Source organism: Symphodus melops, assembly GCF_947650265.1.
Source record: "Symphodus melops genome assembly, chromosome: 17".
NCBI classification, from domain to species: domain Eukaryota; kingdom Metazoa; phylum Chordata; class Actinopteri; order Labriformes; family Labridae; genus Symphodus; species Symphodus melops.
In genome coordinates this window covers 16349985-16363873 of record NC_136707.1, presented here as the reverse complement: position 1 = coordinate 16363873, position 13889 = coordinate 16349985, and the positions used below count along the sequence as shown (strand labels likewise).

The following is a 13889-nucleotide window of genomic DNA, read 5'->3' as shown; positions in this document are numbered from 1 at the left end:
ATACTTAAAAGTTAAAGGTGTCACATCAGAAGTAGAGTCTCCTCAAACCAAGTCTCCAACATAAGAAATTCTCTTTACAAACACTGTTTTTCCAAAACACTCCTCGAGTGTTGCCACAGCAACATTTTGTTTGCTTTGAAATCCACAATTGGGAATAAAATTTAAAATCGATGTCTTGAACAACAGCGTTTCAACAAAGACTGTTTATGTAAAAAGTACATAATCGCCATGACTACAGAAGTTTAAGGCTCATGCAAATAGAACATCACACATTTGACTTGTATTCGATGATTGGCCTTCGCAAAACGATGGAGGCTGCCTAGAAAGTTTCACCATTGAGAAGTGAATCAAGGATTGTACATTCAAAGGCCTCCTCTTTGTTATGAACAACTTTCTTAACCTTGTGCTCTTTGACCAGGTCATCTTTGGGAAGTCGAGCTGTGCCGAGTTCATGAGAGAGGCGTACACGTCTGTCATCTACCACAACAAGTACGGCTCGCTCATCTGTTCGCCTTCCTCTGGAGTCCGTCCAACTTTCCGCCTCTAACTGCCTCTTCCTAAATGTTGTGTTTGACTCTCGCCCAAAAAGGTCTCCTGAGTTTTACGAGGAGATGAAGATGAAGATTCCCGCCAATCTGACAGACAACCACCATCTGCTGTTCACCTTCTATCACATCAGCTGCCAGCCCAAACAGAACACTCCTCTGGAGACGCCCGTGGGCTACACTGTGAGTACAGTCCTTCAGCTGGCCCACATTTCACACTCCCACACATACACACTCTTCTGTTTGATCGCTACTTCAGTTGTCTTGACATCGATGAGAAATCGCATGTCTCGTTTCTCCTCGCAGTGGATCCCTCTGATGCAACATGGCCGACTGCGCACCGGCTCCTTCAGCTTGCCCGTCTCGGTGGAAAAGCCCCCACCTAGTTACTCTGTACTCACCCCCGATGTAAGTGTGTAAAGAGATTTTGTGGCTATCAGTTTTCCTGCACATCACCTACTCCTTTGTGCTGTGACTGAGAGTTAAAGCACTTGGATGTGACTCTGGCAGGTTCAGCTCCCGGGCATGAAGTGGGTGGACAATCACAAAGGAGTGTTCAATGTGGAGGTGACAGCGGCCTCCTCCGTTCACACTCAGGTACACAAATGTGTTTTTATACCTTACAATTAACCTTCCAGCACATGACAAACGATAGGACTGAGGTTACTTTGATGCTGTATAATAATATGACATCACCATCTGTCGTACTAAAATCGAAAACCCTACTTCCAACACTCGAGGTACCAACAGTTAAAAGGTACATTCAGCGACCTCTTTCACCTTCGACAGGTCTTAAGGCATACATATACACACATATAGCCTTGTCTGCATGGCATGTCAGAAACATTTCAGTTCAGAAAAAGAGTCCTCGAATCTTATTCTAGAAGATTATAGAAATAATGACAAACTCAAATATCCCTCAGTTTAAAGCCGGCCTCACACTGTACGACTGAATCATTTGCAACGCACAACCAGACCTTAAGATTTATGATTGTCGGGTACGACCTGAGAGCTCACACTCACACTACGAATGATTGGGACGAGGCGTGGACAATTGTTGGTAAAGTTCAATTTGTAAACGCCAACGGACTCGAGGGGACGGTGGCTGGTGAAAGAGAGGGACATATGGATACAACGTTTTAGAAAGTACTGCACTGATGATCTGTGAATGGAAACCTTAAAAAACAAAAATGCCATTGTCAGGAAGAAGGAACCGGACCGATTGTCGTCCAGTGTGAGCCATGCTTAAGTGATCCTAAATATGGATTCTGTCTGTGACTTAAGGACCCCTACTTGGATAAGTTCTTCACTCTCGTGTACGTCCTGGAGGAGTACTCCTTCCCCTTCCGTCTGAAGGACGTCATCATCACTGAGGCCAACATGGAGGGCGAGCTGAAGGCCAGCATGGCAGCACTGCGGGGGGCTCTGCTGGATACCTGTGTCCGCTTCCTGCACCAGCTGCTCAATAAGCTCATTCAGCTTATCGTCTACCCACCAGTCATTTCAGGGCAGATCGGTAAGTGAGGCTGTTTCACGTCATTTCTTCTTCATCACATATCTGGAGCATATCAATCATGTCACTTTTCACCCATGATTTAAGTTCTGTCTCTGGCTGTTTTTCCATTCTAATTGTCAACAGTGAACCTGGGCCGAGCTTCCTTCGAAGCTATGGCTTTATTTGTCAACCAGATCCACAAAAACCTGGAGGGTAATCAGGACCAGCACGGCCGCAACAACCTGCTTGCTTCTTACATTCACTACTGCTTCCGCCTGCCAACCGCAGAGCCAGCCGTGCCACCGCCACGTAAGACGCCAATGAGTGTGCCGCATCAACAATCAGCGGCCATTTTCAGTGACTTTAAGTAACAGGAAACAAAAGAGTTGTTCTGTCTGTAACAGCCCTCCTACTGTCACTGTCTCTCATGTCACTGTGAAGCCGGTCAGCAGTCCTACGAGATGCCCATGCAGTACGCCACCTTGTCCAGAGCAACAGCGCGGCCGAGCAGCCTGCATCTGGCCCGCTCGAAGAGTATCAGCAACTCCAATCCGGACCTGGCCAGCACACCGATTTCTCCTGATGAGGAGGTGCAGAGGATCATCGGGAGCAAGGTGAGAAAATCCTCTTCTCAAATTGTGTCATGAAACTGGAGCCAATCAATTTTTGCTGGAATATCATTTGTGTTTAAGTTTAGAAATGCTGTACAAGCTATTTCAAAAGTAATTACTGCAGTGAAATATCTTAAAGGGGCTTTATGTCACTTTCTCACTTAATAAATTGTGTTGTATCGCCCATTAGTAAGAGAACGGTTTACTGACGGTTAAAATGAGACATTCACTGTCTATCTGTGTTGCCTGTATAATTTTTTCACATTCTCGACGTCCTCCTCACACAGCTCTGCTTAAAGAGAGCAACGGTTTCACTCTCCATCCAGTTGATGGAATCTGTTTTTGACAAATAAACGGCCGACCTCTAACACAACACAGACTCCTTCGCAGACTCCACGGAAGCACAAGAAATTAAAAAAAAAGGGTTTAATCTGTCGAAGCCTGTCGAGCCGAACTAGAATCAGAGCCGACACGGGAGCGCTCATGGGGGGAGCTTCGATCGGTTTTAAGGGATAAAAGCTGACCCAGAGACGGCTTCACTTCTTTTGAAAAGGTCAGATAGTTCCTCTAGAAAATGTGAATTTCGCGGCCGAGGAAGATGCCGGCAAGAGGGAGTAACATGTTGCTGGTGCAGTTCGCCTAGTGGCCTGCGGTGTCACTAGAAAGGCGGTATTTTAGAAAGTTACATATAGCCCTTTTAAAAACCACATTACTATTATTATTATTATTATTATTATTTAATTTGCACATTCACTTTATTTACAAATTGTTTGTATTTTTTTTAAAGAAAAGTCAAAGTAGCACCACATGTTTGATGTAATGATTCTGTAATCTTTACTCTGAGAACTCTGTGCCAACAGTTAATTTTCTACTCGGTGGAAAAATTGTGTTTTGTGTCTCCTTTCCTTGTATTTTATTAAACGCAGTAGTCCTTTTTATTTGTGCATTCCCCTCCTGCTTACTTTGTTGAATCCAGCTTGAGTTTCGACTTCCCCTGGTTTTCTTCCCAATGTAAACCTCTAATGCGGTGATTACCTTCCCTTTACTCACTGTGCCCTCGCCCGTTGCTGCATTTCGTGTGTTTCTCTGGTGGCTTATGGTAGGGCATTGACCGCTCCCACTCCTGGGTAAACTCTGCTTACGCTCCTGGCGGCTCAAGATCTGTGCTGCGCCGGAATCCCAACTCCAGCTGTGATCTCAAGCAGGTGCCAAATCCCTCCCTTTTCTCTCTTCCACACCTTCACCTCCTCATCCGCTGATCTCTATACATGCTTCTGACTGTCCCACTTCTTCTAACCAGCCACACCTTTTTTTCTCCATAACTAAACTTTGTCAGTGTCTTATCAATCCATCGTTTCACCGTCGCGTAACTGACCACGTCTGTCGTCTTTTGCTGGGCAAAAATCTCCAGCTTTCTGCTAATCAGATTTCTGACCAGCCGTACCCATCAGAGTTCATAGAGAGCTCTCAAGCCACCCATTCCATTTCCGTTCACCCATTTTCACATCACTTTGTCCTCATCTGTGTGTGTGTGTTCACCCCACCGTCGCCACCCCCCACATCAGGCAAACGACCGCAGCTGCAATCGCATGTCTGCCTTCCTGGACACCGTGGCCTTGTTTTCAGTTCCCACAAGGCAGATTACCAAGAAGGTAAAAGAGATCCACCACGACAAACTGTGAAAGTGACCTTTTCCATAGCAAACTAACACAGTGTGATGTCCTGTCATTCACCGACTTCCTGTCATTAACCTTCATCTCCTTTCATGACATTTAACCTTTTGTGTTTTTTATGGAAGTTTTACTGATTTTTCTGTTGTCTGAAGATCTCAGGAATAAATTGTTACATTTACAAGTATTTTTTATTTGTGATAAGTCATGTAAATAAAGATGAGATTTTATTTAAATAAGATACTAATTTAAATTTTTTATTTAAATAACGATCCAAATATGTTTATCTTTTAGATGGGTTTTGTTAAGAACATGCTTATACATAATGTTTTATTAGCATAGATAGATAGATAGATAGATAGATAGATACTTTATTGATCCCGAGGGAAATTCAAGGCATCAAAGCAGTATACAGACAGGCAGGACACAAGACATTAGTTACAATACATAGCTTGTCAGGTTTCTTACATGTTCTCGATGTGTGACAAACGGAGCTCTGTGTTGGTTCATGTGTAGCTGCTCCATGAAGAGCTGGCACTACAGTGGGTGGTCAGCTCCAGCACAGTGAGAGAAGCAGCGCTGCAGCAGGCCTGGTTTTTCTTCCAGCTGATGGTAAGTATTTGTTGTACATTTAGACACTGCTTTAATAAACGTCAACATTTGAATAATAACAGAAAAAAAGAGCCTTGAAACAGACGCGATATGGGAGCCACTACCATGACCGGAAAGGCAACATCTCAGTTTTATTTTTTTTCTCCTTTAGACGAAGAGCATGGCCCATCATTTATTCCTGACCTCCAAATTGGACGTTCCCCGGCGCCAGCGCTTCCCAGACCGTTACGTGGACGACATCGCTGCACTTGTGTGCGCCATCAGTGCAGATATTGCCGGTCGATACCACAAGGTAAATAAACCACGAAGCTAAACTAAAGGAAAATGTAAACTGCTGAGTCCATTACTTTCCAACTAACACAACATTGACTTCCAGAAGATGAGAGGTTCTAAAAGATGTCTTAAAGCTTCTGTGAGCTGCGTTTGACATCAGCAACACGATGGATGATTTACATGAAGTCATTTTTAATACTTGTTAACACTTTCATAGGGTCGGTGTGAAAGGGAAGTGACCTTCATCACATTGCTGAAGCAGCCTTCGTTGACACTTTCCACAGCAAAGTTTCCCAGTGAGCTTTATACAGTATATAAATGTTTGACTGTTTACAAAAAAAAAGAATGATTCAGTTTTTTATCAGATCAGTCAAATACGTAAGCAAAGAGATGGTGCAAATTTGTCAACACGGTTTTGCCCGAATTGGATCTGAAGAGAAGCATTATGATGATTGGTGATTGTTTTATTGCAATGAACACAATACATTGAAATTGAATGAGAACTTTTTGTCCGTGCACCGAGACCATAAAAACGCAAGACAAACAAACGCATACAAGACAGCACATGAAAACATTTTCAAGCATCACATGATTAAAAACAAGATTTCAGTAGCAAGTTAAATAAAATGCCAAGTTCATACTGTATTCATACAGCTGGACACTGCCTGGTACAAAGGATGTGAGGCCTCTGTTAGTGCTCATCCTGGTCATTCTGTACCTGCACCCTCAAGTCAATACTCAGGTCAGATGGGGTGCAGAGGCTCAGCTGTGATCTTCTTGGATAAAGTCAGGGTGTACTGGTCTCCCAGGTATCTTTCTGCCTAATCTAACAACCTTGTCCAGTTTGCTCTTATTTTGTCAGGACAATGCTCCTTCCCAACACTGAAAACAAAAGCTCAACACACTTTTAATGAAACTAAAATCATTTCAATATAGTGCTGTCAACATTAACATTTCTAGGTTTCCTAAAAAAAAAAGAAGCATTACAAATATTGCATTTGTGTTAGTTTAGATGTCTGTTTGTTGTTAATTGTATGATGGATTTCTTCTGAAATCATTCATTTCTTTACTTTTCTTTCTTTAAAATCAATGATTAATCAGAGCGCCTGTTGTTAAAGTGATCTATTTCAGCTCTGTGATTGGTCTCATTGTCATCAGAGCTACCTCATCTGCACTGCAAGTGTGATTAACTTACAGTTTACTGATGACTGGTAAAGTCAGTGGTACACAAAGTGAACAACAAAGGTGAGAGGACGCACCCTTGTGGAAGCTTCGTGTCAGTGCTTATTACTGAAGACTTGTTTCCCATTGACGGTAACAATGATCAGGCAAAGCCAAAATGTTTTCCCTCTGATAAAAGTACCGTAGTTCCTCTGTGTTCACTGTATCCTTACCTTCTCTTTCTGTTAACCCGTCGTCATCTCGTTCTCAGGACGTGGAGCTTGTGGAGCGCTTGAACAACAGTCTGGCCTTCTTCCTGAATGATCTGCTGTCTCTCATGGACCGGGGCTTCGTGTTTAATCTCGTCCGCACTTACTACAAACAGGTGCCTACTCACTCCCGTTGGTGTATGAAACGACTTTTATCCCATTTCTTTTTACCATTAATAATAATTTTTTTTTAAAAACGTGTGTGTGTGTGTGTCGAACAGATTGCTAACAAGCTTCACACAGCACAGAACCCCAGCTCTCTCAACGCCCTGAGGATGGATTTCACACGCATCGTCTGCAGCCATGAGCACTACGTCGTCCTCAACCTGCCGTGCGCCACTCTCAGTCCTCCAGCTTCCCCGTCGCCTTCCACCTCCTCCACCACCTCACAGGTACCAGAGCAGGCTTGAAAATACAATATAACAGCTCCTAATATTCTCCTCCTGTCTTATCCTCATCCTCCTAACTTTTCCTTGTACACACAGAGTTCAGCGTTTTCCAACATGGTGCAGGACCAGGGAGTGGCCACCATGTTTGAGCTCTCCGTCCCGTTCCGCCAGCAGCACTTCCTGTCAGGCCTGCTGCTCACTGAGCTGTCGCTCATCCTTGAGCCTGATGGAGAGGGGTAAGCCCTTATGACCAGAGTGCTGACTCTTTTAATGTCTCCCAATCCGATTTGATTCAATTCAAAACCAGATTGTTACAAAGGGCGTCGTGTTTCAGCATCCACTCCAGTCTGTGCTGCACTTTATTATACATTTTTATTTGATGTTAAAAAGTTCTATGGAATGTGTTAAAGCGGCTTTTCTATTTGTACTGTTACAGTACTGTAGATTCAGAGGAGAACCTCAAACTGACATTCATTTATGCAGAACTTACTTCAAACTTTAATATGAATACAATTTGTGGACTTAATCCGGTTAACTACATTTTTCACTCAAGTCTTGTCAAACAGATCCTAGATCTTGTTCTCTTTCATGTCCATTAAGAGCAGTAAAGTGATGCCGAGCAGAACTCTGTGCTGTCATTTTAACTTGAGCTCGGGCTTTTGAGTTTCTCCTGAAGTGCTTCACTTTAGTTCGGTCGACGCTGCACACTGAATACATCAGGTCAAGCTTCCACTTACTGAACACTAAATGGTAAATGGACTTGACCGTATCTTGCTTTTCTAGTCTTCTGACTCCTCAAAGGGCTTTTACACCCAGGTTGCTATGGCGTGAGACCATCAGAAGTAAGAAATCCAATACAAACTAGCTTACGCTAGCACCGCGGCTAACGAGGTGGATCTTTGACAATAATTGCACTTCTGACCTCGATGGATTTGATCCCACCTTTTTTCTTAAAATAAAATCAGAATGGCGAGGTTTCTTTAGAGTTTAAAATTCTAATTAAAGTAAACTAGAGTCTATAGAAAAAATCTGTTGACTGTAAGATGAAGAGCTCCATCAACAACTGTATTTGTTAGCAGATCAACAGAGAAGCCTGTAAGAGGGCTTTGTATGTGCACATTGAAACTGAAGTAACCCAACACAGCTCTCTGTACACAGTACGCAGCAGGCTGTTAGCTATTTGATGATACATTTCTGACTGTTGTCACCTGAAACCAACAGGCTGATAGCTGTCTGACTCAGACAGGAAGTCTCCTAACGGAGCATTCAACAGCATCCAGAGCTGCTGGTGGAGGATTTCAGTCCATTTGTTGTTTTTCTACAGCAGAAGTTAAAGCGGAAGGCATGTGTCAAGGTAACAGCCTTACCTATAAAAAACACTTACAGTATTTCTGTTCTTCATTTGTACCTGCAGGGTTTTCTTCCTTCATAAAAAAGCCATTAGTGCAGTGCACTCCCTGCTGTGCAGCCATGATGCAGACCCCCGCTACGCTGACCCCCAGGTCAGAGCCCACGTTGCTCAGCTCTACTTGCCCCTGGTCCCCATCGTCATGGAGACATTGCATCAGCTGCACGACTTCTCTGGTAAGCAGAACACATTCTAAACACAGTCGAGTATTGTTCTTTGCATCCTCTCGCCTACGCACGTTTGCTTGATTTGTTTTGTAGCACCTGAGAGAGCTTTTCTCATTTCTTTGCAGACTCCTCGCCTGCTAGGGTCCGCCATGCCTCAGCCCACGCCGACGATGCTGACACAGACAGTGGCAACATTATCAATCAGTCTGTTGCCATGGCAATAGCTGGCTCCCCTTTACCACATGCCAAAGCCAACCAGTTCGCCCTACCTACAGTGGTGAGTGTTAGCAGCAGAGGTCAGGCGGTTCCCCTCGCAGACTGACGGTTCACAGATCCACTTCTGTGTGGGAGGCCGCTGCCTCAGTCTGACAGGCGATCAGCCCACCCCGTCTGTTACTTCACAGAAACCGAGAAAAAGAACCAAAAGGAGAGAAATGCAAATGTTTTTAAAATAAGTACAACTTCTCCTCTGAGCCTGCAGGTGGCACTTTGCACCGAAGCAGATTGAATGGCTCCCACTGAGTTTGTGCGTTTGTCCTCACCAGGCCGGGCGCCAGCCCAGCTCGCTGTCTGCTGAGTGCAGCCGCACTCTGCTGGTGTGTTTCCTCTGGGTGCTCAAGAACGCCGATGCTGCCCTCCTGGAGCGCTGGCTGTCTGACTTGTCTGTACTGCAAATCAACCGCCTGCTGGATCTGCTGCACCTCTGTATCTCCTGTTTTGAATACAAGGTACAACAACAATTCATCACAAACATACCCTGTGAGAAAAGACTCCTGGTTAACACGTTCTTTGTTCCGCAATGCAAAAGCTACAGTGCATGATGACAATGATATTTTTCTCTTGAGAAGCATACTGTGTTTTTCTTCTCGAGGTTTTCATCATGCCCTTTTATTTCCTGCACTGTTGAGTGTTTGTTTTGAATCCAGCTTCATCTCTGGGTTTTTTTTTTTTTTTCTTCAGTCAAAAAGGTTTTTGTAGTTTGACATGTTTTTTTTTTGTTCTCATATGTTTTGTTCTCGTCTTTGTCCTCTGATTGTTGACGTCGTTTGCAGGGGAAGAAATCTTTAGAGAGGATCAACAGTCTGACTTTTAAAAAGTCCCAGGACATGAAGGCGCGGTTGGAGGAGGCCATCCTGGGAACTATTGGAGCACGTCAGGAGATGGTCCGCCGCCACAGAGGTGAGGAGCATGAGACAAAAGTACTGTGTGTCAGTGGAAGAAATAATTTGATTTGAGCTTCTTCTAAGTTGTTTACGTGTTTAATACGTTGACTATTCCAGAAAGGAGTCCCTATGGCAGCCAGGAGAATGTGAGGTGGAGGAAGAACGTCACTCACTGGAGGCAAAATACAGACAGAGTCGACAAGTACGGATTTAGTTTTTAATGCAGTCGTGTTCACAAAGTTTAGTCAAGAACATGGGAACAGTCACGCTGATGAGTATGAAATATGACTTCCTTCAGGACTAAGGCAGAGATGGAGCAGGAGTCTGTGGTGGATGGAAACTTAGCCACTGAAGCCTCTCTGATTGTTCTGGACACTCTGGAGATCGTCGTCAAGGTGAAGAATTTATATAAATCACCGTGTTAGATGTCGAGCCTTTCTCCGACTGCTCCTGTCTATTTTAAGCGTGAATTAACTTTTTTGTGTTTTCAGACTGTAGTGGCATCAGAGCTGAAGGAGAGTGTCCTCGGTGGAGTCCTGAGAGTGCTCCTCCACAGCATGGCAGGGAACCAGAGCGCCCTCTTCCTGCAGCACTGCTTCACTACACAGAGAGCGCTGGTCTATAAGGTGAACCAGTGTGATGTCTTCTTTTATTTCTCCATTTTGGACATTAAGCAGTGAGTGGTATCAAGAGGAGTGGTATTAGATGGAGGTTTTACACAAGACCATTTTTCATCAGATAAACAGTGGATGACTCCGACATGACATCTTTATTAAATAATAAATTATGTAACGTAAAACTGACATTACAAGATGTGAGGTTTGTAAATGGAGTCGATGTCGAGTGAAGTGTTTAGTGTGGATGAACTAGGCCAGATATCAGACGGTGCCAGGATCCACTAAGGAGCCCGAGTGAAGACAGAAACGTACATTTGCTTTAGTTGACCACGAATGGACAAAAAAAGACGTCTTTAAGGTTTGTCTCTGTCTTTTTTAATAAATCCCTGAGCCTCCTCTATGTTTACGCAAATTCACATTATAAACTTGAATGAATTAGGTCGATGGTGTTCCACTTTAATTTAATATACCGTAAATTTCGGACTATAAGCCGCTACTTTTTGTCGCGGTTTTTAACACTGCGGCTTTTACAACGATGCAGCTTATTTATGGATTTTTCTTGCGGGACAATGAGCTTGTGCCGCAAAAACATTTGACTTCGTCACATCGGATCTTAATATCAGTCATTTTGCGCTTTATGCACGCACCCTCATCATGGAAAACACACGGAGAAATACATATGATGCAGCTTTCAAGTTAAAGGCGATCGACCTGGCTGTCAAAGAAGGAAATAGAGCTGCTGCACGTTAAGTTGACACTGACAGCGACAACGAAAAAGAGACTGAGGAAGTGAGTAATGAAGTCATTCTGAGGCAGTGAATGGATGGACTTTTTCCCTGTGAAATATATTACGGTAATCTTTTTCATCAGCCGTGTTACAGACACTGTTTGATAAAGGATTTACAGTAGGCTTCATATTTGCGGATGTTAGTACGTATTTAATTAAAAGTTAAAACAATGTTTTTGTGTCACGTCTTTCTGTGTAAATAGCTCTTGTTATAACGTGGACACCTGCGGCTTATAATCAAGTGCGGCTTATATATCTACAAATACATTTTTTTACCTATTTTTAGCCGGTGCGGCTTATATCCAGGTGCGCTCAATAGTCCAGAATTTACGGTACTGTAAAATCTGGTGTTTAAGACACTTTTAATAACTGTTTTTCATCTTAAAAGTTGGCTTGGTCGTTTACACTGGTGCGACCAATAAACTAAAATGCTGACACGCATGCTTCTTTAGTGTATAATTCACCATCAATGCACTGACACAATTAATATAACCTCCCTATTCATTGTGCATTGACAGCTGATTACTCAGTGTGCTAGGAAAGACGGCGACCAGGCTGGCCTGTGCAGGTTTTTCACATCTTTTCAATCCTCACGAGGTCATTCATTTACAGGACACGGTGGGATATTGTTCAGTAGATACAACTTGTCGAGTGCTCTCTTAATTAAAAGAGTCATATATTAAAGTTAAAGAGTGAGCACCAGCAACTGTGACTGCAGGCTGATGATGCAGCTTCAAAATGACACTCGTGATCAAAAACAACAAAAAGGAAAAAGTTAGAAGCATTTTCACTCCAGATAAAGGAACAGGAGTTTTTAGCCTAAGATAAATGCAGAGACACCTGACAGGAAGCTGTTGTACTCTATGAACATGTTTTTTTATTGAATGCAGCTTAAAGGGATACTTCACCCATTTACATGAAGCTGTGTATCATTAGAAACATGGTAGTAGTGTTGAATGGTCGTGAATCCAACACTCATTTTGCCCTGAGACGAGAAAAATGTTTTTCTTTGCTTGAAAGTTTTCTTCATGTGATGCAAAAAGCGTCATATTGCATCACATGAAGAAAACTTCCAGGCAAAATGAGGGCTGGACTTTTCAACACCATTCAACGCTACTACCATGTTTCTAATGATACACAGCGTCATGTAAATGGGTGAAGTATCCCTTTAATGAATGCACATATCATTTAACTGTTTTTTAATCATTGTCTCTAACACTCCTTTATGTTAGAGAAACTTTTCACTTGCAGTAATTATAATAAATAAATATAATATAATAATGTCTTCATTCTTGACTCTTCTGCTGTGTTTATACAAATAAATGATACACACATAAAGTAACTGATATCTATCCAAGCAGAAAGCAGTATGAAGTGAAACTGTGTTTTTCTTGTGTATACTAGTTTCCAGAGATGCTGTTTGAAGAGGACACAGAGCTTTGTGCAGACCTGTGCCTGCGTCTCCTGCGACACTGCAGCAGCAGCGTTGGCTCTGTCAGAAGTCACGCCTCTGCCTCTCTGTATCTGCTCATGAGGCAGAACTTTGAGATTGGAAATGTAAGTTGTTGTGTTTTCTTTTCTTTTTTAAAAGTCTTGTTTTTACACAGGGATAAACCAGAAGATAAACTGCTAAAGACAGGATGTTTAAACAAGCACGCTGCATTCATGTTAATCAAAATCTCTCCTTTTATTGCTCCATGACCAGAACTTTGCTCGAGTGAAGATGCAGGTCACCATGTCCCTCTCGTCCTTGGTGGGAATGTCCCAAAATTTCAATGAGGATCATCTCCGTCACTCACTCAAGACCATTCTGACCTATGCTGAAGAGGACCTGGAGCTGCGTGACACGCCCTTCCCTGAGCAGGTGCGCTATCAGCCTCAGTAAAAAGATGCACGTTGCTACATGTACAAGGAATGAGACTTCAATAACCTGCTGTGTTGCACTTTTAAAACTGCAGGTTCAAGATCTGGTGTTCAACCTGCACATGATTCTTACGGACACTGTCAAGATGAAAGAGCATCAGCAAGATCCAGAGATGCTCATCGACCTCATGTATAGGTACGAGGGTGCACATTGATCAGGAAGCAGCCCGTATTTAAGTTCACCACTTCAATATCTAATATCCACTTTTTTTTTCTTCCAGGATCGCAAAGGGCTACCAGAACTCCCCTGACTTACGTCTGACGTGGCTCCAGAACATGGCAGGAAAACACAGTGAGCGAGGGAACCACGCTGAAGCTGCCCACTGTCTGGTCCATAGTGCAGCTCTGGTAGCTGAATACCTCAACATGCTCGAGGACTGCCGCTACCTGCCAATTGGTTGTGTCACCTTCCAGGTCAGTACAAAGTATTTACCATAAATTCCGGACTATTGAGCGCACCTGGATATAAGCCGCACCGGCTAAAAATAAGTAAATAAATGTATTTGTACATATATAAGCCGCACTTGATTATAAGCCGCAGGTGTCCACGTTGTAACAAGAGCTATTTACACAGAAAGACGTGACACAAAAACATTGTTTTAACTTTTAATTAAATACGTACTACCGGTAACATCCGCAAATATGAAGCCTACTGTAAATCCTTTATCAAACAGTGTCTGTAACACGGCTGATGAAAAAGATTACCGTAATACATTTCACAAGAAAAAGTCCATCCATTCACTGCCTCAGAATGACTTCATCACTCACTTCCTCAGTCTCTTTTTCGTTGTCGCTGTCA

At 43.1% G+C, this 13889-nt stretch overlaps 1 protein-coding gene across 3 annotated transcripts in view; it reads left to right on the top strand.

Moving 5' to 3' along the window:
* dock6 (dedicator of cytokinesis 6) overlaps nucleotides 1–13889 on the top strand; it is a 34417-nt gene that overhangs the window by 13992 nt on the left and 6536 nt on the right. The window contains exons 16-40 of one of the 3 annotated variants that reach the window (XM_079365924.1): nucleotides 419–489; nucleotides 590–728; nucleotides 852–953; nucleotides 1056–1142; nucleotides 1830–2061; nucleotides 2185–2349; nucleotides 2482–2654; nucleotides 3755–3856; nucleotides 4217–4303; nucleotides 4838–4933; nucleotides 5085–5225; nucleotides 6639–6752; nucleotides 6858–7028; nucleotides 7122–7261; nucleotides 8440–8609; nucleotides 8726–8877; nucleotides 9146–9328; nucleotides 9653–9779; nucleotides 9881–9965; nucleotides 10062–10158; nucleotides 10255–10389; nucleotides 12572–12724; nucleotides 12873–13031; nucleotides 13126–13226; nucleotides 13312–13504. In XM_079365924.1, coding sequence (XP_079222050.1) covers nucleotides 419–489; nucleotides 590–728; nucleotides 852–953; nucleotides 1056–1142; nucleotides 1830–2061; nucleotides 2185–2349; nucleotides 2482–2654; nucleotides 3755–3856; nucleotides 4217–4303; nucleotides 4838–4933; nucleotides 5085–5225; nucleotides 6639–6752; nucleotides 6858–7028; nucleotides 7122–7261; nucleotides 8440–8609; nucleotides 8726–8877; nucleotides 9146–9328; nucleotides 9653–9779; nucleotides 9881–9965; nucleotides 10062–10158; nucleotides 10255–10389; nucleotides 12572–12724; nucleotides 12873–13031; nucleotides 13126–13226; nucleotides 13312–13504 — 3375 coding nt within the window. The remainder of the gene's footprint in view (nucleotides 1–418; nucleotides 490–589; nucleotides 729–851; nucleotides 954–1055; nucleotides 1143–1829; nucleotides 2062–2184; nucleotides 2350–2481; nucleotides 2655–3754; nucleotides 3857–4216; nucleotides 4304–4837; nucleotides 4934–5084; nucleotides 5226–6638; nucleotides 6753–6857; nucleotides 7029–7121; nucleotides 7262–8439; nucleotides 8610–8725; nucleotides 8878–9145; nucleotides 9329–9652; nucleotides 9780–9880; nucleotides 9966–10061; nucleotides 10159–10254; nucleotides 10390–12571; nucleotides 12725–12872; nucleotides 13032–13125; nucleotides 13227–13311; nucleotides 13505–13889) is intronic. The other 2 variants (XM_079365926.1, XM_079365925.1) reach the window with 2 other exon arrangements.